Source organism: Rattus norvegicus, chromosome 5, assembly GCF_021556685.1.
Source record: "Rattus norvegicus strain SHRSP/BbbUtx chromosome 5, alternate assembly SHRSP_T2T, whole genome shotgun sequence".
NCBI classification, from domain to species: Eukaryota; Metazoa; Chordata; class Mammalia; order Rodentia; family Muridae; genus Rattus; species Rattus norvegicus.
Genome location: NC_141538.1, coordinates 154927921 through 154952889, shown reverse-complemented (window position 1 = coordinate 154952889; position 24969 = coordinate 154927921). Strand labels below are relative to the sequence as shown.

Here is a 24969-nt window from a genome sequence, read left to right as displayed (position 1 = left end):
GACTGGCCCTGGTTTGTACCCGAGAGCTTAGAAGAGCCAGCCTCGAACACCTCTAACAGCACAGTGGCCCTGGCCTCAGGCCAGTCACATGGAATTGGCTCTCGAGGAAGCACACACAATACAGGAACACAAATGTCAGCCCAGCTTTTTCATGGGCAAGCCAGCTGATTGGCTTAGCAACCACCGTTGGAGGTAGAACAGGTCTGTGTTGGGTGAAGGTCTGAGCTGGGGGCTAGGCAGAGACAGAGGGAGGGGGTACGGGAGATGCCCTCAGGAGAAAGGAGCAGGTTGTGCAACCAAACTACCAAAGGACCTGTGACTGGATGAGAGGTAGCCAGCAGAGCTAGAGAGGTGTCTGATGGGCGCGGAAGCCGAGATGTGGCTCCGTTGGTAGAATGTTTGCCAAGCACACGCCACGAAGCACCGAATAAATCAGGTGTGGTGGCATAATCCTATCACTCAGGAGGTGGGTGCAGGAGGATTAGAGGTTCAAGGTCATCTTCGGCCACTCAGTGAGTTCCAAACCTGAGCTACAGAAGAAACACAAAGTGTCCAGTGAGACCGGGAACCCTCCCGGCTGGCCTCAAACTTTGAGTCACCCACTCAAGACTTTGAATTTGAGAACTAGAAAAAAACCTGGTCACCTTGGCAGACAGATTCAAAAGACAGCGAGTGGCAGGCATGAGTCCATCTGCGCACTGAAGTGGTCTGATGGCTCATGAAGATGCTGGTGGCCTGGCAAACACACACACACACACACACACACACACACACACACACACACACACACACACACACACAGAGGACCGGCAAGCCTCCGGGCTGCTTTCTAATGCTGGCACAAGCTGAAGGGAAGCAGAGTCCAAGGCAGGAGCCAACACTGTTTTGGCATTTTAACAGTAGTCTAGCCGGCCTTTCTAAGGCAGTAACCTTTGAGTAGATTAGACAGACACCAGGCAGGGGGTACAGCTTAGCAGATGCCTGGAAGTAAAGCCACTGTCAGGAACCACTGGCAGGAGCCCTGTGGAGGCTGGGGTGGTAGGAAACTGCCAGGAGACACTTGGAATTGACCCCCTGGGCCTCGTGGATCTATTCTGAGTTAACAGTGTTTAGCCCACTGAGCTGGTGTCCAGTGGGTGGATTCCTGCGTTAACTGTGGAGGGCTGGCAGGGACAAAAGTTGGGCAGGGAGGTCCCTGGGCACTGGGCGCTGGGCACATTGAGATGCTTGCTGTCTGCACCCAGGCCTCCTCTTCCTAAGCTGTTACATGTGACGTGTAAGGTTTGGGGAATAGGGGCCAGCCCAGACTCTCTTATGGGTTCGGGGGAAGAAGAGGGAACTAAGTCTTAAGAGCTTTGTCTCCTTTTCCCTGGGCCTCAGTTTGCCCAAATGCCAAGAGAAGTCTTGAGCTGGTATTCTTCCCAGTGCTCGGTTCATTCATCCCAGTGACTGGCAAGACCTCTAGGATAAACAGCCCAGCTGGGCACATGGATTGGTAAGAAAGCCATTAAGACAGACGCTCAGGAAGACTTCCTGGAGTAGGTGCCATTGACCCGATGACCAAGGGAGGGCAGTCCAGGTAGCAAGGGCAGGAAGTATGGTGTGGGCACCATACATGAGGGAGGAGAGAGGGGTGGGTATCAAGGCAGGAGCGATGGGTAGGACCCCAGGGGTCCCAAAGAGCTCGGGCTCCCCAGGGTGGCATTTGAGATAGCAGTTGCACAGGGAGGCATGGAGCACACACCTCTGAATTTACCTGCCCGGAAAGGGCGCACGGAGGGGTTTTAGTGCATTCCTAGGGCTGTGCAAACACGAACACAGTCAATTTCAGAATGTTCTCATGGCCCCCAAAGTAAGCCTGTTATCCATTAGCAATCATTTCCCATTCTCCCCCGTCCCCTGCCCTTAGCAGCCACACATCGACTTCCTGTCTCTTCAGATGTGTCTCTCCTGCGCCCGTGTCCTATAAATGGAATCCTACTTTTGTGACCGGCTTCTTTGAGAGAGTACAATGTTTTCAAGATTCCCCAGTGGGAGCGCGTTACCCTGGGCTTCATTTCCTTTTTTGCAGCCAAATAATATTCCATTGTCTGCCTCTGTGCCTCTTTTCAGTAACAGAACAACTTGTATTTTAGAAAGCTGGCTGGGGACGTTGGGCAGGAGGAAGCCAGATGGCCCTGCGAGGCCAAGGAGTGGTGGGAAGAGCTTTCTAGATGCCTGCAGGGGTGGGAGCCAGCCAAGAAGAGGCAGGCATGGGACCCTGCTGTGGAGGGAAGACCTGGTAATTGTGTGGCTACAGGGGGTGGGAGGAGAGGAGGTGCAGGCAGGGAAGGGGCGGGAGTCTTGGGGACTGGGTGGAGGGTGAATCGACCTCCCAGGTTGAAGAGGAGCAGGTTTGAGGACGTTTGGGAACTGGGGGTAGCCTGCGGAGAGGTGACTGGGGAACCGGCTAGGGTCAGGGTGGCCCAGGACACACTAACCCAACATAGCAGCTGGGAAGATGGTCCAGATGGAGGGCTGGCATGGCGCAGAGGGGAGAGAGCAGCCACCTGCCAGGCAGCTGGGAGCTGGCCAGCAGATGGGGCAGGCTCTGTGAGTTGTACATGCTTGGATGAGGTGCCAGGAGGAGTCCTTTGCCATTGGTAGGATTGTCCTAGACCCTCCCATAAGCCCCCAAGTTCCCCTGTGCAGAGAAGGACACCAACTCCGAGAGGCTAACCCTGGGCCAGTGCCGGTCCACAGCCGCTATGGCTGGATGACCTCAGATCCCTGGGCCATGCCAAGATGGTAGCCCTATCTTGGTCCACAGCCATGACGCTGCTGACTGAGGAGTCCGGTCCACAAAGCCAGAACAGTGGAGGTGCCCAAAGTAGCAACTGTTGATCCATCTGCTCTCCGCTAAGACTTGGGGGCTGTGGGTGAAAAAGGAAGTCACTCTGGAGTCTTAAGACAGGGTGGGAACAGACGAGGCCTCCAAGCCAGGTAACCTGAGACTGACCCCAGCTCTGCTCCGAAAGCCTGGTCCTGAGACAGCGGCTTCCTCTCTTCTCCGAGCTCTCCCTCCCTGTCTGGATGCAGAAGAGGCAAAGTGACTGCTAGCTCGGGCTCAGTACATTTCCAGAGATCTGGAACGGCCAAATTCTAGGACAGAGCAACCTCTCCAGGGGACTCAGAACTGCTGCTATGCATGTTGGTCAGGAGCACCTACACACACCCTCCACACCTCCACCCCTACCCCACACCCCCACACCCCTACCCCATCTCTACCATGGAATTGTGCTGTCCCTGAAGTTGCTGGAGCCTGATTGTGATGAAGTCCTTTTAACCCTATAGGGCCTGGTTAGGGTAGCATGAGTCATGGTGGCCACTGACTAACTTAATTACCAACTTTGCCCACCTGTGTCCTGGAGGCAAGCGGGAGAGGCAGGCCTGAGAGGGCCGTTTTCTGACGCCCGCAGGGAGTCATGCTTGCAGAACCCCCGAGCAGAACCCCTCCTCGGCTCTGTATCACGAGAGCCTTGTTCCCTGTAACTACATAGCCACATTGTGTGACCGGAAATTTTTTTTTAACCAGTAAGGACACTGCAGCTCAGAGAGGTCAGCTAATGCATCCAAGGTCACTCAGCAACTTAATTTGAGCAGGTAACGGAGTGTCTGTGCCGAGATGGTTCCAGCCCCTTTGTTTTATACAGGAGGGAGCCAGCAGATCCCTCTCATCGGCATTCGATGCTGTTCACAGACACGGAAGTGGGGTAGGTCACGCTGCACACCCAGGTGGATATGGATTCAGGGGGCGGCCTGCTCCCTAAACCATGTTCACCACCATCCAGCTTCATATATTCCCTAAAGCTCTCTGCCCACTGATGCATTTATGCAGCACTTGCTGAATACCAGTTTCTAGGCTGGGCAGATAGGGCAAGCAACAGTCAGTGAGGTGCGGCTTCAGTTCTGGGGCAGCTAAGAAAATGGCCATGAAACCCTGTACGTACATAGGTAATAATGGTAGACGTGTAAAGAGAGCTCTTTGAATTTGGGCTTTGTTTCAAGGCCCAGGAAAGGCAGAATCTCTAACCTGGAGGCTCAGCCAGGAGATGTGTCCCTAAGACTAGGACTTGAAAGGTAAACACCAGGGCCGGAAATACAAATTAGGACGATTTGTGCTAGCTGTCTATATACAAGGAAATGGATGATCAGAGATGCAGTCACTTGCTAAATGTCACACAGCACCATTTGCAGCATTTCATCTCAGAGAGCTTTTCCTCTGAAGTTCTTTTCCCTCCAACTCCTCCCATAGGTAGTGACTGAGAGGGGCAGGGCCCAACCACCAACCTCTGGATTATCTTCCCAGGCCAGCAAAACAGGTAGATGGATTTGAACCCATCCACAGTCTCATGGCTGCCTGCAGTAGAACCTAACCCATGCATGCCCTTGCTCTTCCAGAGAGGGAGAACTCAGCTGGGTGCTGCCCGAGTGCAGACACTGCCTCCTCAGGCTGAACCTGGTACTGCAAGCCCCCTCTTTTTTTTTTCTTTTCTTTTCTTTCTTTTTTCTTTTTTCTTTCTTTCCTTTCTTTTTTTAACACACTGACTAAACTTTTCAAGGTGCATAGCCTGGTAGGGGCATGTGTCTGGCATCACATGGGCATGGACAGAATGCTCACCTCAGACCCAGATCTCTGATTCCAGCCGTTTCCTCAGCGTGTACTGGGTCACTCACAGTGTGGACTGACTGCCCAGCTCCCGGTCTATAGCAAACCATGTCTGTGATGTACAGCCCAATTACCTAGTTACAGGATAGTTCGCAGCTAACCAGATTAGGAATCCAGACTCTATGAAGCCCCTCCAGGCTGAGGCACAGGTGGGCCAGGACAATGAAGGGACATTTCTGAGGGTGCTGAACCCACAGGCTACTTCAGGGACAAAATAAACAGGTCTTCTAGGAACCCTAGGTCAGAGCCAGGCTGCCAAGCTGGACCTGAGACCCCAGAACTTCGGGTCTCCTGGATCACAGCTGGGGGTGTCTCCTCGAACTATGGCTTCTTTGTCTTGCCTAAACTCCTTGGTGACCCTCCCTGTGTTCTTTCCCAGGTTGTCCATCAGGAACCTTCAAGGCCAACCAAGGGGATGAAGCCTGTACCCACTGTCCCATCAACAGCCGTACCACCTCCGAGGGTGCCACCAACTGTGTGTGCCGTAACGGCTACTACAGGGCTGACCTGGACCCCTTAGACATGCCTTGCACAAGTACGTCTTCTCCCGCCCCCAATCTACCCAGAGCAAGGGGAATGGCCACAGAGCAGTCGAACGCCTTGGGGAGGGAACAGAACGTTGGTTCTGGGTTGGCATGCGGACTGCACTCCCCTCCACTCAGTCGTGTGGAGGTAAAGTTAAGGTCTCGACTCACACAGAGGCATGAGGAAGCTTGGCAGAAGAGACCAGTGACGCTTACAACAGAGACTGCTCAGTGGCCGAGCCGAGCGGTGTTCTGTCCCCTACTTCAGTCAGGGATAGCATCCCCAGAGCTGACCCCAGTGACTTAGACCCGTTCTGTCAACGTAAAGGAGCTCAAAGGGTTCAGAAAGGTGACTTCATGATGACCTCTAAGGCATGCACCTTTCCCCTCAAGGTCACCTCTCATACTGACACTGAACCTCCACCAGTTCCCCCCTCTCTCCCCCACCTCTCTCTCAGCAGCAGAAAGGAGGAAAAAGTCATGATGTAGCCATCTATCTCCACGTATAACTCTAGAGATCTTGGGGGGATGGCTCAGTGGGTAAGGGCACTTGTTCTACAGCATAAAGGCCTGGGTTCAAATCCCTAGCACCCATGTAAAAGGCCAGACACTCGGGGTGGAGGAAGTGGAGACTGGCTGACCCCAGGAGCTAGCTAACTAGCCTTGTAGAATAATGAGCCTCAGGTCAGTGGGAGACCCCCGCCTCAAAGCGAGGCAGGGAATGATAGAGGAAGATATTTGATCCCTTGCTCTGACCTCCACATGTGCATGCAACACACCCACACGGTCACATGCATGAACACACCCACACAGTCACATACATGCACACCCACACAGTCACATGCATGTAACATACCTACATGTTCACATGCATGCACCCATATACACACTAACGTGCAGGCACACACCCACACTCACATGCATGCACCACCCATCCCCTCACATGCATGTACTCATATATGCACTCACATGCATGCAACACACCTACACGTTCATATGCAACATATGCTCATACTTACGTGCATGCACCCACATACACACTCATGTGCACACACACCAAACTCACATGCGTGCACACACCACACTCAAATGCAACACATACCCATGCACACACATAAGAAACCCTACCCAACCACTTCTGCTCTTGGTCAGCGGCTGGCACTCAACCACAAAGGCTGGGAAGTGTCATCTTTCAGATAGACATATCCCCTGGGCTTTGGTATAGAGGGAAAAAGCCAACAAGATGGCTCCCTGAGTGAAGGGGCTAACCCCGAAAGCCCAGTGACCTGATGTCAATCAGTAGAACCCACATAAAGGCAGAAGGAAAGAAGCAACTTCACAAAGTTGTCTTCTGATCGCTACTTACTGGAGCACATACACAACACACAGGGAGGAAAAGTGGAAGGGAAGGAAACTGTTAGCATGTATGTATCATCCCAAACATGAAAACAGTTTCCAGGAACAAATACTGAAGAGGCTGGGACCTGGGGGAAAGCAAACACTGATACACAGCAAGATAACATATTCTAGAAGCTTCTTTGGGTGGATGGAAAGCCTTTTAGGAGACCAGGGCTGGGGGAGATACAGGGTACTAAATGGAGACAGTACCCACAGCTGCCACTGACCCTCCTATCCCCTCTCTAGCCATCCCCTCTGCGCCCCAGGCTGTGATCTCCAGTGTCAACGAGACGTCCCTCATGCTAGAGTGGACCCCGCCACGAGACTCGGGGGGCCGTGAGGACCTTGTTTATAACATCATCTGCAAGAGCTGTGGCTCAGGCCGGGGTGCCTGCACGCGCTGTGGAGACAATGTGCAGTACGCACCCCGCCAGCTAGGCCTGACCGAGCCACGCATCTACATCAGTGACCTGCTGGCACACACACAGTACACCTTCGAGATCCAGGCCGTGAATGGTGTCACCGACCAGAGTCCCTTCTCACCTCAGTTCGCCTCTGTGAACATCACCACCAACCAAGCAGGTGAGCCCCACGGGAACATGGAGAGGGGAGTGACAGGGGCGTTGCCTGTGGCTTAACACTCTGAGGAGTTATTCACTTTGCTGAATAGTGAGTTCTTTCCCCACAGGGCCACAAGCGACAGGAGAGAGGTAGGCCACACCTCAACTTGTTCTTCATGGGAAATGCATAGGGATCTTGGAGGCAGAGGTTCAGGTCAAGTCAGGAAGGCTTCCTGGAGGAGGTGGGCTGCTGTGACTTTAGTCTGTAGAACTAAGGGAACTCAGGAGAGAGACAGAGGGTAGCTTAGGGAAGAAAGAGGAACTGCTCATTCCTGTGTTCCCTGCTGACAGCCAGAGAGTTCACAAACCAGAAAGAATGACTGAGACTAAAAGACTTCTGTGTTAGAATGTGACCCTGGGTCTGGTGATTATGGTTTTCTGTCAGAACATGTGGCCCTGTCGTTCAATATATTTGGGTGACTGTTTCTAAGATATTTGCCTGGGGCCCTGTAACTCACTTACACATGTATTTGTGAGCTTGTATCTATCCAGCCCTGAGGGATGGAAGGGTCTTATATTTGACCGTGAATGTGGCTCTGCTGTCTGCTTTTATATCTGAGAAGAAGTATGCCTTCTTGTGGGACCATGGGATATAACCAACTGAAGGTGTGAGTGGAGTGTATTAGTCAGCTACTGTAATGGTAATGCTAAGTAACAAATGTGCCCCACATCCAACAGTTTCGAACGGTCAACTACTTAATAGAAGAACGTGGAGCTATCCTTAGATTGGGGATAGACCCGAGATTTAGAGAGCCTCAGAAGCTACAAGCTGTCGGCCAAGATACCCAACAACCCACAGGGGCTCAATGGAGAGTCCCTCTAGCTTGAGAAACTCAGTTGGAGCCCTGGCTACAGAAGAGGAAGCAGACAATGGTTTTCAAGTAGGGGAAGGCAGAGAGGAAACTTCTGGAGCTCTTCTGGGGCTCTGGGGGCCTCTCCAGCATCTAGATACCCAAGGTGAGGGAGAGCTGTTGCTAAGAGTGTCAGTGCTTAGCTGCAAAGGGTGGGGCCTGGGCTACTGAGAAGGGCCTCTCCTGTCTAAAACTGGATGTGCTCTGAGAACGGGATGGAGGGGAGAGGCTTCTGGAAGGAGAGGGTAGGGGGCGTCCTCCGGAATGAGTCAGAGAAGGAGGGGCTAGGAAATGACTCCGTAGGTGAAGTGTTAACTGTATAGGCATGAGACTAAGTGAAGCTATACAAGCCTCTAATCCCAGTGCTGGAGAGACAGAGGCAGGAGGTTTCCTGGAGTTGACTGGCCAAGCGGTCCAGGCCAATGAGAGATCCTGTGTCAGATGGACAGTGCCTAACAAATGATCTGAGGTTACCTTCTGACCCCCACACATGCGTCCACACGAATGCTCACATAAATGGAGGGATGGAGGAGTTGGAACAGAAGACCTGCTTTTCCATCCTAGGTTTGACGTTTGATTGCTATGTCCTTAGTATAATGGTCAGCTACTACCGCGAGAGGGCTGTGTAACAAAACCATCTCATTTAGCATTTGTGTTCTTCACTGTGGGACCGCATGTGGCAGGAGCCACACTGCAGCAGCAACTGCCTGTCGGACCTCGGTAATTACAGCAAGTCCACCCCTCAAGGCCCGCACTGATGGGGTGGGAGGTGTGTTCCCCCTGCAGAGAGTGAGCCCTGCCGTTCTGGGCAAAGAACTGGAGACTGAGCCTCTGTCTCAGACCCAGGAAATCTTCCTCATTTGGGTCTCCGTTTCCTCCACCAGACTATGCACAACCCAGACAAGGCCAGAGATTTTCAGAACACAGGCTCCCGGTCTACATCCAGGCCTACTGAGGGAGAGCCTCAGAGTGGGGTTCAAGGATTGTTTATCTTGCTGTCAGACAAATCTGAGAAACTTGAGTCCAACTGAGCCCAAGTCCCTTTGAGCCCTTACCCCATTTCTTACTTCTCTCTGTCCCAAGCCCTCTGAAGAGCACATCTCACAGGCCAGCTAGGAGTTGGGCACACACACACACACCCATACACACACACACACACACATGCACACGTACACACACATACACACACACCAGTAAGTAGGGCTGAAGCAGAGACCTGAGGGCCATCACAAGAAGTCCCACTACTACCTGGGCATGGTGGCACCCACCTTTAGTCCCAGCACTCTCAAGGCAGAGGCAGTCCGATCTCTGTGAGTTCAAGACCAGCCTGGTCTACAGAGAGAGTCCAGGATAGCCCCTGTCTCAAAAAAAAAAAAATCCCATTACTCAATGGTCTCAGCTCTTGATTTAAACCTGGGACTACTGTCTAACTCCAGGAGCAAACAGTCCTGCCCGTAAGGGCTTATACTGTGGGTACAAGGTAAACTGTAGGCACAGAGCCTATATTACACAGCTGCCTGAAATGAGACCCAAGAATGTCCCCAGTGCAGACCACGGCCTTCCTGGGGTGAGAGACTTCCTATAATGAGCATTTGAGCTGGGCTCCAAAGACTGAAGAGACGGGAGCGGGCAGAGAGGAAGCTGGCTCTAGAGAGAGAAGTGCAGGACGGAGTGGACAGAGAGGGTTCTACTGGTCCTCCTGAGCCCTGGGCCATCCTGCCACAGGGCCTTTGCACATGTGGCTCTGTCCCGCCTGCAGACCTGAGCTCATCTCACTGACAATGCTGACGCAGACAGCTCTCCCCAGGCCAGTGCCAGGGCTTCGCATTCCTGGCGCTAAAATTTAGTTTTATGTCTCTGATGATTATGCATCTATCTGTCCGCCCCACCGTCGCCGCCCATGTGAAGTGGTCTGCTTTTCCTCACGGCGGCTGTCCCAGAACTCAGAAGGAGACACCCCACAGGGAGCAGTCCAGAAGCATTCACAGAAGGTTCAGGGAAGCGTGCAAGGACAGGGAGCTTGAGATGCTGGAGATTGCAGAAAAAAGAAGGCATGGGGTTGGAGGGGGTGCCCCGTTCCAGACCGATGCATTCAGGGGTGGGTTTGGACAGACCCTAAAATTCAATTTATAAATGTCTAATTCACTGCCTTAAAAGGAAAAAGTCTTTCCTTTGGGCAAGCACTGGGCTCCGTTCACAGTCCCCTGGCACTCACTGGGGCCAGAGCTGTCTTCTGACTTCATAAAGCCGTCACGCGCCTCCACCCACACTCTGCCTTTGCGGAGTGCCTTCTGCCCAGACAGACGCAAGTGGTACTCAGGGACTGAGGAGGGAGAACAGGCCAGGCTTGCAGGGCTTATACCAGGAGAAATGCCAAGCCACACGCCCAGGCTCACCAGCTGGGAATGAAAGACCCTAGGACTGGGCCCAGCTCTCAGAGCCCTCAGCCTCTGCCACCCGGCCATCCTGCCCCTTGACCCAACACACAGAGAGACCAGAGGGTGAGGCACACAGTTCCTTGAAGAGGTGGCATCTATGTGGACATCTAAATGCCAAGCAGGACAGCTGGGTAGCCATGGAGGGGGAGGGAGAAACATCTCAGTCACTGGGAGCAGTCCTCAGGACTGCCCAGAATCCTGGGGCTCCCCTCCAAGGCTGTGCCAGACACGCTCTAAACTCTTCAGCACCCCGCCCCCAACCATCTTCACACCCACCAGGTTCCAGAGGTGATGAGAAAGGTCTGGACATGGGAATCAGGTGGGGAAACCTAGCTTTGATTGACTGACTGACTGACTGACTGACTGACTGACTGACTGACTGACTGACTGATTGACTGACTGATGGATTGATTGATTGATTGATTTAGAGACAAGATCTTATACAGCCCAGGCTAGCCTTGGACTCAATATGTAGCTGAGGATAACCTTGAACCTATGATCCTCCTCCCTCTGTTTCTGGAGTCCTGGGATTACAGGTTGACACCATACCTGCCTCAAATGTAGCCCTACCAGTAGGTAGCCTTGGTCTACTAAATAAGGTCACGTCTGTTCGCTCTTTCCCATAGGCCTCCTTCCTCACAGAGCTATGGTGAGGAATTCAGCCAATGTCCCCGGTGCCACCCAGGCTGCCTGGCATAGGCAGGTACTAAATACCCAGAGGTACTCTGCATCCACTGTGACTGTGAAGTCCATTGCATGAACCACGTGTTCAGTACATGCAGATGCTAGGTCCAGCCCTCAGCCGGGAGTTGCTCCCAGAGCTGAAGGGTCCTTTGGTAGGTCTTTTTTTGTTTTGTTTTTTGTTTTTTTGTTTTTTTTTTGTTTGTTTGTTTGTTTGTTTGTTTTTTGGTTCTTTTTTTCGGAGCTGGGGACCGAACCCAGGGCCTTGCGCTTCCTAGGCAAGCGCTCTACCGCTGAGCTAAATCCCCAACCCCACTTTGGTAGTTTATAGATAAGAGCTATGAAATGACTTAGGGACTTGCCCACAGCCATCATGGCAGAAGGTCACAAGATCTGAATGTCACCAGGGTCAGGGGTGGCAGGACACTGCAGACAAGAGTCCCTACCGTGGCCAGATAGGTGACTTCAACTTTTAAAGTCACGAGCGCTGAACAATAGATTGACCCACTGGGGGCAGGCCTTGTCCTCCCAGCCCAATTGGTCACATGGGAGAAAGGACATCAGTGCCAGGCCTGACTGACTTCCAAGTTTTCTGACCCGAGGTCCTAGCTGTAAGGGAGCCCTCACTTGTTTGGCCTCAGTTTCCCTGCCTGTGAAATGGGCTTTTTCAGGGTGCTAGAAGGATAGGCAATGGTGTGGCATTACTACATGCCCGATCACTACAGGCTTAGCCAGTTCCAGCTGCACATAGTAGGACCTCGCAGTTTTGAGGCTACGCAGATCTCTGCAAACTAAGCAGGGCATGTACCTTGCCCCTGGAGCTGCAGGATCTTCGAGGTTTTCTCTTTATTCTTACATGGAACCTAGGACCCCGTGTAAGCTGTGTTTGTAGCTATTCCCTTTTTATTTCGAAGTGGGGCCTCACTAAGTTGCCCAGGCTGGCCTTAAATGTACTCATTAGCCCCAGGGAACCTTGAACTTGAGATCCTCCTGCCTCAGCTTCCTGAGTGGCTGAGATTATAGCCCCTGGACCACCAGGCCTGGCTTCTGGCCCTTGTGTATTGAGACAATGTGCTGGGTCTGGGCCTGGGTCTTCCAGGGATGGCTTGGTTTTCTTCAGCTTCCAGCCACCCTGAGCCACTGAAAGCCCTTCGAGGGCTTGCCTAGAACTTCATTTATCCACAGGATGCCTGCCCAGCTTTTCAGCCTTCCAAACTCTAGGGTGCCCACTGGGAATGCCCTATTCCTTTAAGTTCGGTCTCCATGTGGGTAACACAGGAAAGTCTCCCATCTCAAGGGTCTTTTTGCCACATGAGGGGTCATAGACCCCCAGGATGGGAGTGTAGATGTCTTCTGCTAATCATAGCACCTAATTGGGTCATAGTGAAATGGCTTACATCACAGGGACCCTACTTTATCTCAGGCACATCTCTTGCTACATAAAGGGAAACTGAGGCCCAAAGAGAGTGGCTTCTCTGGATCCCACGAGGGTCCTTAGCAGAGCAGGTCCCAGGCACCCTGCCCAGGTCTGTGTCCACGACACCATGCCACGTGGCTCCCTCTCCGAAAGACTTTGAATTCTCTCTCCAAAGCCTTTCTTATCCCCGGGGCTCCTCTGATCCTCATGCCCTGCTGGGTCTGGGCACACAATGCCTTCTGCTCTGGAACTGGTATGAACTTGTCTTCACCCTCTTCTCTCCCTGGGAGGCTGAGAGGATCAGAGAGCTCCGAGCAGGGGCCTGGGGAAAGAGGCGAGAAGGGAAGAGAGGGCGAGGGAGACCTCACATCCTACGCTCTGATCCTCTGGAGCCGGGGAGGCGTTGCTAACCGGAGGTGCCATTGAAGATGGGCTCACCGCGTGATACGGGAGGGACGCAGGACAGGTGGAAGCAACATGCTACCAGTTTGCAAGTCTCTGGGCAGCCTATGGCTGCGTTGGTCCTATTGGAGGTGTGCTTGTGTGCCCAGAGCATGGGCAGCTCTGGGTACTGTGAAGGCTCCACTCCTTATCTGCAGTTGACAGCTGTCAGTTGGACTGCAGTGGCCCCAGCTGCCGTGTGTCTCTACACCTCCAGTACAGTGGTTCCCAGCCTGTGGGGTTGTGATATGCCTTTGGGTTCAAACAACCCTTTCACAGGGGTCACCTAAGATTCATAACAGTAGCAAAACTGAAGTAATTTTATGGTTGGGAGGGTCACCACAAGATGAGGTTGTATTAAAGGGTCTCATCATTAGGAAGGTTGAGAACCGCTGCTCTAGCAAGGTGTCCTGGATACAAAGTCCTCGCAGACACAGGGAACTGAGGCAGCAGACAGATAGACACACACACACACACACACACACACACACACACACACACACAGGGGCCTTTTCAGGTGATGTTTGCCTATATCCTGATTGCCAAAGGAAGTCACATAGCCAGGCCTAGAACCAGACACAGGAAACCTGAAAATCGATAGGACAGAAAGGTATAGTTATAGAGGGACGGTTGATATGAAAAGCCACATGGTCTTTCTCTGAGCCGTAAATAATATTGGAAAGTAGGGAATGTGGAGTCACCAGGGGACCAGACTCCTCGATACATCTTTTAATCCTTATGGGCCAAACTAGCTGCAGTGGCTCCTGCTATCACATACACGTCCCAGACACCAGGGGAGAAGATGAATCAGGAAACTGCTTTCCTTGTAACATGACTTCCTTTGGGTCTTTTTCTTTCTTTCTTTCTTTCTTTCTTTCTTTCTTTCTTTCTTTCTTTTTTTTTTTTTTGAGCTGGGGATCGAACCCAGGGCTTTGCGCTTGCTAGGCAAGCACTCTACCACTGAGCTAAATCCCCAACCCTTCCTTTGGGTTTTATGTCATAGTTCAGCTTATATCTGCTGGCAAACTCACATGGCCACTCCAGCCAGTAGAGAAATTAGGGAAGTGTAGTCTTTTAATTGGGTGCAGTGTGCTTAACTAAGAACTTGAATTTTGCTCGTGTCAGAGAGATTGACATTTGGGAAGGAAGCAGGAAGTGATGAAGGAAAGGAGCCTAGGAAGAGAGAGGGCTAGCTTGCCCAAAGCCAGGCTGCCTGCCTGCCTGCCTGCCTTCCTTCCTTCCTTCCTTCCTTCCTTCCTTCCTTCCTTCCTTCCTTCCTTCCTTCCCTCCACCTACCAATAAATATTGTTGAGCCACACACTGTTCCAGGCTCTGGGGGTCAAGGGTTGAGCGTATGTGAGACAGAGAGAAGATGGCATGGTGTCTCTGAACCGGTGACGTTTGAGCGGAGACCCGAATGAAGACAAAGCCACTGACCTCTGGCGGGTAGGGGACAAGAAGTTCCCCAGCAGAGAAACAGGAGCCAGGACCCTTTCGGGTAGAGGGGGACCTCGGTATATTTGGGAACACAAAGGGGCAGAAGAGACAGTGCCTGGGAGAGAGGGTATGGTGAAAAGGGAGATACCAGGCAGGGCCTCCATGGCAAAGTTGGGCATCTGTGGAGCCCTCCATGGGAGCAAGGGTAGCAGATGGGTCTGCAAGGCCATCAGGCCTGGGCCTGGGGTGAGCCTCAGACAGCCCAGTGTGTGACTGCCTCACCCCATGGTGCCTTAGCTCACTGCTTCTTTTCAACTGGGAATGAATGGCTGAAAAGGAAGTGAGGTGTGGCCACCTGCCTCTCTGACCTATGCTGGCATCCAGGACTCAAAGCCAGTCCCTCATTTAGCCTGTGGGAAGCACCTTGTACACCTCATCCACCCTCAGAAGTCCCTCATCCAGCTCCTGCATAACTTAGGAAAGAAACATAACTCACAGGGAGAATTCAGCTGGCCTAAGCCCCTGCCAGGTACTCTCCCCACTCTCCCCAGGACTTGCTGGAGGCTAGCAGGCCCCCTGGCCACTTGCTGCAGGAGAGTAGGCTGGACAGCTTCCCCCACCTCCACAAGCCACAGGCCTCTTCTGTGCTCTGCCCCCTGGGGCTCCATCTCCTGGCAAGGGTCACGGGGCACCGCTGACCCCATAGCCTCCTGGCATGCCCGTCTGATAATTGAAAATACCAGAATTCCCAGATGTCCAACTTCCAGGGTAACCTGACCCAGCGTGGGCGCGGCAGCAGGAGGGGCCCGGATAGCTTCTAGCCTGTGCCTTTTCTCACCACTAATCTCTGGATTCCGAGAGAGGGGCCAGCTCCCTGGCCTGCCTTGATCATCTTCCTGGCAGATGCCGCCTCCTCACCACGCCTAGGTCACGGGGCTTAGAGGCTCAGAGCCCAGGATCTGCCTGAAACCCAAGCCTGCTACAGCCCAGACCCCTCAAGCCCATGGGACCTGCCATCCCTGGAGGGGGGCAGATTGGCTTCGAGACTACAGTCTGGAGCATAGGGCGTCCTTACACACCCTCTGCAGTTCCCCTGGTCTGACGTTACCGCTCCAAGAAGGTTGGTTGGCCCTGAGTTTGCCTGGGTTTGAATCTTGGCTTCACTGCTTGCTGCACATGGCCTCAGCCAGGTTTCCTCGTCCTTCCTGAGTCCATCCCCTCATCTGTAGAGCGGGTATTATAATGTCTAACTCACAGATGACAAGCGTGTTAACTGAGTAAGCCGATGTAAAGTGACCATGTGGGTGTCGGTAACCAGGACCTCCTCTGGGTGGGCATCGTGAGCCCACAGTCTCTGGGAAAGTGAGCTGAGGGTCAGAGGAGCAGGCAGCCATCTTCTCCAGACTTTCTGTCAGGACAAGGACAGACTCCAAAGGCTGGGCCTACTTGCCTCAGCTGCAAAGTCCTATTCTTCTCAAGAGCCCAGCCGGTGGCTTCAGCTAGAGGGACTGTGGGCAGAGTCCTGCCCGTGCACAGTCCTTGAGGGGTAGAGTGGACCACATGCCTCACCAGGCTCAGCTGCTGTGGACCCACGCCCTACTATGTGACTTTGGACAAATCACCCCCCTTCTCTATGCTTGTTCCGTCTCCTAGCAACATCAGTTTCTCCTGGTAGTAGCTTTGGAGTCTGGATTTCCAGGCACCCCACAGCTGAGACCTGCAGGGTGGGAAGGCAAGGTGGGGGTCTCTCCAGGTCTCCCAGTTACACTGGCACCAGCGAAAAGGGAGGCAAGCAACAGAACACTTTTAAACACTTTCCAGAAGCAGTAGCTGGGGCCCTAGCTCTGGGGGAGGTGTGGAGGAGGTTCTCTGGTTCCTGTTTACAGAGCCTAGTGTGATGCTGGCTGGGATTGGGGGCGGGGATGCCCACCCGGCAGAAAGAAACCCACTTCCGTCCATGATACTGTATGGCCCTGAATGGTCAGGTGGAGAAGCTTCTCCCTGGAGAGATGGTAGCACTCCCAAAAGCATGTCCCCATCATCCACTCAGCCTACACACACACACACACACACACACACACACACACACACACACACACACACACACACCTTTCATAGGATATCCAATGACCCAGAGGTAAAAGACCTCACCCAGACCACAGGTCAGCAAGCCATGCAGGAATGAGCATAGAGTCCTTACTCGTACTCTGCCACACTGGCCTCTAGGCTAAGGGCTTTGGGGGACAAGGCAGAGTATTGGAGCTGCCAGACCACAAATACGCCAGCCTGCCCAGGGCACTGAGGACAGTCTGGTCCAGAGAGGTCAGCAGTTCACCTAAGGCCACACAGCCAGTTAACAGAAGACATAGGGCAGGCTGGGGGAGATAAAGCAGGGTGAAAATAATTAAGTCAGCTCCAGCGTCAGAAGCCCCTGAGCTCCCAAAGGACCAAGTGAGGCTGGTGCCCAGTACATCTGAAGCCCTGGGAAACCAGGAGGGAACTGGGAGAAAGAAGGGTTGCCCTCAGTGGTCAGGGATCTCTTTGTTGGCCCGGATGGGAAATCTGCCTACCACAGACCTGCTCAGGAGCCTGGAAAAAGGTTAAGAGGCGCCTCCTCCATCCATGCCATGGCTGCCCAGTCCCCCGTGGGACCACAAACCCTCAGGTCCAGAGAGACATTCTGAAACCCAGACCTGAACGGTCCCCTCTGGGAAGAGCAGAGCTCTGGAGACCGCTCACCCAGCCCCAACCCTCTGTGGGCCACTGGGACATACCACAGGGCAGTGTGCAGGTTTGTCCCGTCGGGGAAGAAAAAAAAAAAAACAAGCCAGAGTGAGCAGAGACAGGCAGCGGTGTGGGCTCAGCACCTGAGTCTCGTGATCTCAGTTTCCACACATACAAAACAAGGAGACGGGATTAAATACTGTGCACTGGTCCTTCCGGCACTGGGAACAGCCCTCTTCATGGCTCTATCTTAGCCCACTTGGGGAGAACACCGGTTGCTGATGGGCTAGGGTTGGGAGATTGACTACTTACTTGGCGGGTAGACTTGGTTGAGGTAAAGTTCTCGGGGCACACACCCGATCGGTTCAACATGTATGACACAGTGTCAGCGTGTTCACTGTACCTCACTCATCTAGTTCCACAACACTGTCACAAGCCCCCCAGAGAAACCCCAGGCCCCCACCACCATGGTCTGGCAATCCCTTCTGGTCCTTCCTCTGGTCCCTGACCCCCACCAGCCTGCTTTCGTCCCCTGTCCTCACTGGCCCCACAGCTCTCCCCCTTCTAAGATTAAGTTGCACTTCCTTATGCCTGCTTTGATCCCTGACCTCCGACCTCTCTTGACCCCCTGACCTCTGACCTCTCTTGCAGCACCGTCGGCCGTGTCCATCATGCACCAGGTGAGCCGCACCGTGGACAGCATCACCCTGTCGTGGTCCCAGCCAGACCAGCCCAACGGTGTGATCCTGGACTATGAACTACAGTACTATGAGAAGGTAGCTTCCCACCCACTGGCTCTGCCTCCCCAAACGCCCCTCCCCCAGTCTAGGTTCAGTGTGCGACCCAGCCTCAGGGTCAGCCTGCTGGGCTCTCCACTGGCTCTACCAGCCCTGCTGTAAGATCTTGGGCAGGTGCCTTACCCTCTCTGAGTCTCAGTGTTCTGGTCCAGGGGATCAGCTTCCTGTCTGAATGATATGCCACATTCAAACCTGTTAATTAATATCAAGACCCCTTCAGCCTTGACTTCCAGAGGCCTGAGTTTGAGATAAAATGTTTTTTCAAAACAAAACAAAACTGCGCTTAGCATTTATAACTGGTCTTCACCTGTTGAAAACGCCTACACTCACGTGGGGTGGGCGCCTCTGGGAAAGATGGACTTCTGTTCCAACTAAGGTGTCGGTGACTAGCAGGAAGCCCACAGCTGAGGGGAGTCCACAGTGAGGGGACAGTGAATGAAAGGGCTCTTCCTATAGGCCGAGGGAAGAAAGCCAGACTTCCTCTAAGGCCCTCTGAGTCTGCTGTGGCCCCTCTCCACCTAGGCACCTCCGACTGCAGTGAGGGATCTTTCTCTGATCTTTTAGAACGGACCCCATTCAGAGACCTGTGGCTGGGAGCCACGCATGTAAGATGAACAGGCTATAGAACGTTCCCCTGTGGGTCTCCATCTCCACCTGGGTGGATGGCAGAGGAGACTGCCACTCCAGGAGGAGGAAGACAGGGCAGACACCAGCACCAGGCATGTCCCTGGTCCCCTGCAGAAGTGAATGTGTGGGCTTCCCTGCTCTCCTGCCCTGCCTCCTAAAAGGTGGGCTAGCATTTCAGGCCAATACCACATGGGACCTGAGAACGTGAGCTCCACATAGTACAAGGCTCCAAGAGTGAACATTAACAGTTGGCCTCCCGTAGCGATAAACACCACAGGCCCTGTAACCTGGACCTTGGACTTGGAATTCCTCTTCCTTCTACCCATAGAGACCACAAGGACCCCAGAGAAAGGTGCCGTAGAGCTTCTGTTCAAACTAAGTGCCAGCAAATGATTGGTAGGAAGCCCTTTGTTGGGGGTGAGCCCACAGTGAGCAGGAAATGGATAGGGCGGTCATGCTGTTGGGGCTCACAGAAGACAGCTGGAGACTGTGACAGCGAGGCCTGCGGAAGCCCCCTCTCTGAGACCCCACTTAGTCCTAGCACCCCATCAGCCTCTGGGTTAGATGAGATCTATTTGTCACCTACGAACCCGGCTTCATTCAAGTGCTCCTAATCTTGGGCTTTTTCCGTGTATCCCGGCGTCCTGTGTTGCAGGCTGTCAGGGGCCACCTCTCTCTCTGATCATCACCTTCTCCCCAGAGCTCTGAGGTGAAGCCTAAAGATAGCTTGTAGATGAGTTGAATGAAGGAATGGAGGATCCTTCCCCCACCCCCATCACTGTTGTGCCCAGTTACATCAACCAGCTGTCTTTCCCAGAGAGGCCTGCACCCCCTGACTCCTACCCCAACCCCCAGCTTTTGACTTCCCCATCACACTCTTCCCACCCTGGTCTCTTATCCCTGCCTGTCAGCATCTTCAGGGTACCACGAAACACCGCCACTGCCACCACCACCACCACCACCGCCAGCGGCGAACATCTTCCCCCAGACTCTGCCTCCTCTCTGGAAAGGCTGCACACTGGCAGCGGGGGCCCTGGTCTCCCCAGAGTGTGAATGATGAATGAGAGTATTGTGTGGATGGGACAGAGAGTGAGGGATAGAGCCTATGAATGAAACAAGAACCAGAGGCAGGCAGGCTGCTTGGGCCAGTCACTTCCTGCCCCTCACCACCCTGGCCAGCCCCAGTTCATACTTGAGTATTTCAGCACGAATGTCCTGGCTTTCTCCAAAAAGCCTTCCCATACTGCCAAGACCATGGTCAACGCTGATCCCTCTCTTGGCTCTGCTGATGGCACCCAGCCAAGAGTGAGAGGTTAGCGCTGCTGTGTCCCAGCACCTGGTACACAGTAGGCGCTCCATAAGTGCTTGTCAGGTCCGTCGAGGGAGTGGCTACTGAGTGTCTCTCCTGGAAAAAGCAGCCCCTGGGCCCTGAAGGGCTTTGAAGGGGCTGCCAGGCTGGGTAGCTGAACCGAGAAGCATTTGACTGGCATGGACAGTGTCTCTGCTCTCTCCAGCAAGGACAGTTTAGCAATTGATTTATTTTTTTTTAACAAAAGAACGAAAAGGGGGAAAAAACTAATTAAGAAGCTTTGAGATTAAATGAAACTGAAAGTATTTTTCCCCAAAGATCAGAGCGGAAATGAGGAATCCCTTTGTGGTCCTGACTGCGACCCATTTCCTACCGCAACAGCCAGGCCGGGGAGCCTGACAGAAGTGTCAGCTGGGGTGGCACCGCTCTGCTTTCCTTGGGACCGGCTGGCTCCACAATAGCTAAGCGGCCACCTGGTCCACTTCTCACAGTCCCCAATGTGTGCAGGGGACAGCACACCATCACCACAACCATCCTTGGAATGGTACTCCCAGGCACTGAGGGGAGGAGATACTGAGGCCCAGAAAGACGCAGGACCTGTCAGCACTCTATGCTGGGTGTCTGAGAAAGGATCCACCCTAGATCTTTCTTTCTCACGTTCTCTGGTGCTCCTGCCTCCCAGCTTTCTCCCTCGGTTATTTTGGAGATGACCAGTGACGTGTAGCTAGGACCGGGCCCCTGTTCAGTTAGCCCTTCTGCTCGGAGTCTGAGTGTATATGCCATCAAAGGACAGCCACTGGGCCATATGACTTCCACTGCCACCAGCTGATGCTGGCTGCAGAGGACTTTGCCATCCGGGAAGAACAAAGGCTCAGACACTAACTGCCATGTGAGGTACTCACCACAGAAGGGCCGACTAAGGACTAGGGGGTGGGAGGTAACTAAGCTGCCCCCGTGGCACGGGTGAGAGGGGGAGCCCTGTAACCGGGACATCTGAGCTGAGGTTTGAAAGCTGTGAGAAGTTTACAGAGGGGTGTGTGGTGAAGGCAGCCATTCAAGCAGCAGGCGCAGCAGGCTCAAAGGCCCTGGGGCAGAGCTGAGCAGCCGCATTTGAAGAACAGAGAAATGATCTTGGATCTCAATAAGAACAACACGCAGGAGAGAGTGAGCGCGCCACAGGGGAGCAGTTGGAGAGGGAGGCTGGCTGGGGTGTGTCCTGCCTTCCAGGCCTGGTGAGTCTGGATTTGATTTAGGGTCTGATAGAAGGTTCTGGAATGCTGGGATCTGACTCCAGTTGTGTTAAAGATCCATGCAGCGTACTAGAAAGTAGACTCGGGGGAGGGGGAGCCCAGAGACACATGGGAGTGAGAAATGACAGGGTGCTTGAGTTGGGGGAAGGTCAGCAGCAGAGGTAATGAGAGATGACAGGGTTGATGCCCAGGACCCCTAGGACATGGCAGGATGACCCTGGGGATGGCACTGGTTCCAGAGGCAGGGGACTTACAAGAGTAGCAAAGCGCTTGCCAAGCAGGATGAGGATATACCTGAAACATGTGCCAAGGGCCAGTGGAAGCAGAGGCTGCAGCCTATGGTCATTCAGAACCCAAGGAGAGAGAGAGAACCAGTAACTGATGGGAACCAAGTAACCGGTAACTGTCAGGGAACCAAGATCAACTTCCGTTCTGATGCCTCAGCCTTCCAGAGTCACCTGAGAAGGTCGGCCAGGTTGCAATGATAAGATGTCTATCTGGCACACCATGATTGCCTCTTACTGGCATCTAAGATCTGCCCTGTACCCACAATTTATCCCTTTCTGGGATGTTTCAGAAATTTCTAGAACAGACAGTGGTCCTTCTCCACCACAGGGCCACTCCCACCTTCTCTCCTCCTCTCTTGCTTCTCCAGAAAGACCCTTTAGGAATGGCAGTAGCTCTCAGGTCTCCTTGGCTTTCCCCAGATGGACCGGGACCTACCTTCCCTGTGCTTGAACTGACAGCCACTGCCTGAGGCCGCTGGATAAATGGCAGCAGGCTCGAAGCAGACTGGCCATTCCCATCCATCCAGGGTCCCTGGAGAGGTGGCCTCCTTTATCAGCTTCCCAGAGCCCATGGATTCATGTTCTCCACAGCTGGGAGCAGAGACACCGGGCTCTGCAGGCACCCTGACATCTGTGTCAATGTCAGTTCCACGGAAATGTCCAGCCAGCAGCTGAGAGAGGCAAGCGTTTCAGACAGGGACAAGGACTGGAGATAGCGTGAACTGCAGAGTCCAGCTCTGTTTGGTAAAACCTGAGCAGAGAAGCCTGAGCACCCGCTCACCTCAGTCGTCCTTCTCCTGTCTTTGAACAACAGCAAAGACTACTCTCTCTAACCATGACAATGACCATGAGAGCTGGTATCTATGGAGTCACCGTGCATAGTGACAGCATTTGTGTGCTAAAATCTCTAGCACACAGTTCGATGGAATCTTCCAGATCACGTGGGGTGGCGCCCACAGCCATTACCTTCCTTTGAAGATGAGAGGGTCAAGGCTACAAACCAGCCTTGGTAGTGCCCACCTGAAATCCCAGCACTCTGGAGGCAGAGCGATCTAGAGTTCAAGGCCACATTCTCAGTTATACAATGAAGCCAACCTGGGCTCTGTGAGTCGGGCTCAACAAAATTAAAAGGAAGGAGAAATAGAAAGAGAGAGGAAGGAAGGAAAGAAGGAAGGAAGGAAGGAAGGAAGGAAGGAAGGAAGGGAGGAGGGAAGGAGGGAAGGGAGAAGCAGGCAGGCTAGGGCCTGATTCTGTCTCTTCCTACTGGCCCCGGTAGGCATCCCTTCATTTCTTCTGTGACCCTGTGAAACCCAGCCCAATGGTACTCCAGAGAGAAACCACTAGAGCAATACAGTCTGCTTGGCATCCCAGTGAGCCATGCACTGCCTGATTGAATTCTGAGGCTTTCGCTTTGGCATTTATTGCTCTGTTTTCTGGGATGGCACATTTAGCCACAAGAAAGTGGAAGGGGCCATCCTTAGGACACACTGCAACTCAGTGGTAGAGAAACTCGGTATTTAAAACAGCGTCTGGTCCTATCTCCATCCTGTGCCTCGCTTTAGGGAAATGATCTGCTTGGCTTGGCTCCTCGCTTCCCCAGGGCACCTGTGACACCAGGGTTTCCGCTCGTGTCCTCATATATAGAAACTCAAACCCCAAGTGTCCCAGGGTGGCACCAGCCCAGAGTGTGGACGCCAACATTTGTGCTGGAGCAGATATTGTGTTGCACAGCGGCACCTACTGGTCAATCTTGGAATTACATCCTAGCTTGGTCCTGTGAGTCACTAAGGAGCACCTGTGTGCTGAGACAGTGTGTGGCCCTTGCCCCAGGAAACCTCTATCCTCAGAGAAGATGGATGTATGCATTAGAACAATAGAAGAGGTTTTGCACCTTCAAATCCTGGCTGGAATACCCAAAAGGTCCCCGTCGGAGTCAGCATTTGTGCTAAACTTTGGGTGATGAGCAGGGAGCTGCCAGACAGAAAAAGAAAGGACACTTGAGACTTGGGGATCCTGGCCAAGAGCCTGGTATCCAGGAAAATGCAGGTCACCCGATAAAAGACAGTAGGAGGCATATGTCTCTGTGATAAAGCATTCCCCTAGCATGCCTGAGGCCCTGAGCCCCATCCACAGACATGAATAAAGCATGGGATCCCAGATTAAATTTGAATGAAGAAAATTTCAATGTATGCCCCAAATACAGAATAGGCTCTAGTTAAGTTACAAAGTCGGGACTGGAGAGACTGTTCCTTTGGCAAAGTGCTTGTAGTGAAAGCATGAGTGCAATCCCCAGTGCATGTTAAAAAACAAACAAATAAACAAACAGACTAGACACAGCAAAACACACATAAAATTCAGGCGCTGGGGTTGGGGATTTAGCTCAGTGGTAGAGCGCTTGCCTAGCAAGCACAAGGCCCTGGGTTCGAAAAAAAGAAAAAAAATTCAGGCACTGGTGAGGTGGAGAAGGTGCTGGCCAGCCAGCTTAGCCTAATTGCTCAGGCCAGTGAGAGGCTGTTTCCAGAAGAGAAGAGAAGAGAAGAGAAGAGAAGAGAAGAGAAGAGAAGAGAAGAGAAGAGAAAAGAAAAGAAAAAGAAAAGAAAAAGAAAAGAAAAAGAAAAGAAAAGAGAAAAAGGAAAAGACACAGTGAAGAGAAAAAGCACTCTTGTTGACCTCTGACCTCCACACCCACAAATACATATTTTTAATATACTTATTGGGGCCATGGATGTAGCTCAGTGAGTAGAGTGCTTGTCTAGTATGCCTAAGCCCCTAGTTCCCCCTCCAGCATATAATATATTGGATATAATAATACATGCCTGCAATCCCAGAATGTAGGAGGTAGAGGGAGGATGATTATCTGATCAGGGTCATCCTTGGCTACAGAGCGAGTTCCAGGCCATCCTCAGCTGCACGGAACTCTTTATGTCAAGAAAAAAAAAAAAACAGAATGAAATAGAAGCTGTGTGTTTATCTGAGCAGCCTGCTTTATGTGCCGGGGAAATCAGTAGCTGGGAATGGGCAGGAGATTCTGTCAGGTGTGTATCACGAGGCCCTGGAATCCGAGGTGGAGCTGGCTTCCACAATGCTGGGCAAATTCCATGTTTGATACAGGAAAATAAAATGCAACTCCACTGACAGTCACGACACACAATGCAAGGGGCGTGGCAGAAATCGCCTCCCTCTGGTGTCTCAGGAGATGTTCTTGGAACTCCAAGGAGAAACACACACACAAGCACCCACGCACGCACGCACAGACGCACACATGCATGCACACAGCTGGGGAATCCAGAAGATCCCCAAAAGAGAGTAAAGGTGTCATGGCCCAGGAAAAGTAGCTTCCTGTCTGGCGTCCCTACAAGAATCATGCCGGACTCCCAGGCCTGTCCTCTCCAACCTTGTATCCCAAGCTCTTCTTTACCCCTGGCCTTTCGCCTGCTTCTCTCTCTGCCCAGTAGCTCCT

General features: G+C 52.9%; 1 protein-coding gene across 6 annotated transcripts in view; it reads left to right on the top strand.

Moving 5' to 3' along the window:
• Ephb2 (Eph receptor B2) overlaps positions 1–24969 on the top strand; it is a 181342-nt gene that overhangs the window by 135625 nt on the left and 20748 nt on the right. For all 6 annotated transcript variants that reach the window (XM_087549395.1, XM_087549394.1, XM_087549393.1 and 3 more), the window contains 3 exon segments: positions 5088–5243; positions 6877–7212; positions 17891–18015. In XM_087549395.1, the coding sequence (XP_087405521.1) occupies positions 5088–5243; positions 6877–7212; positions 17891–18015 (617 nt within the window).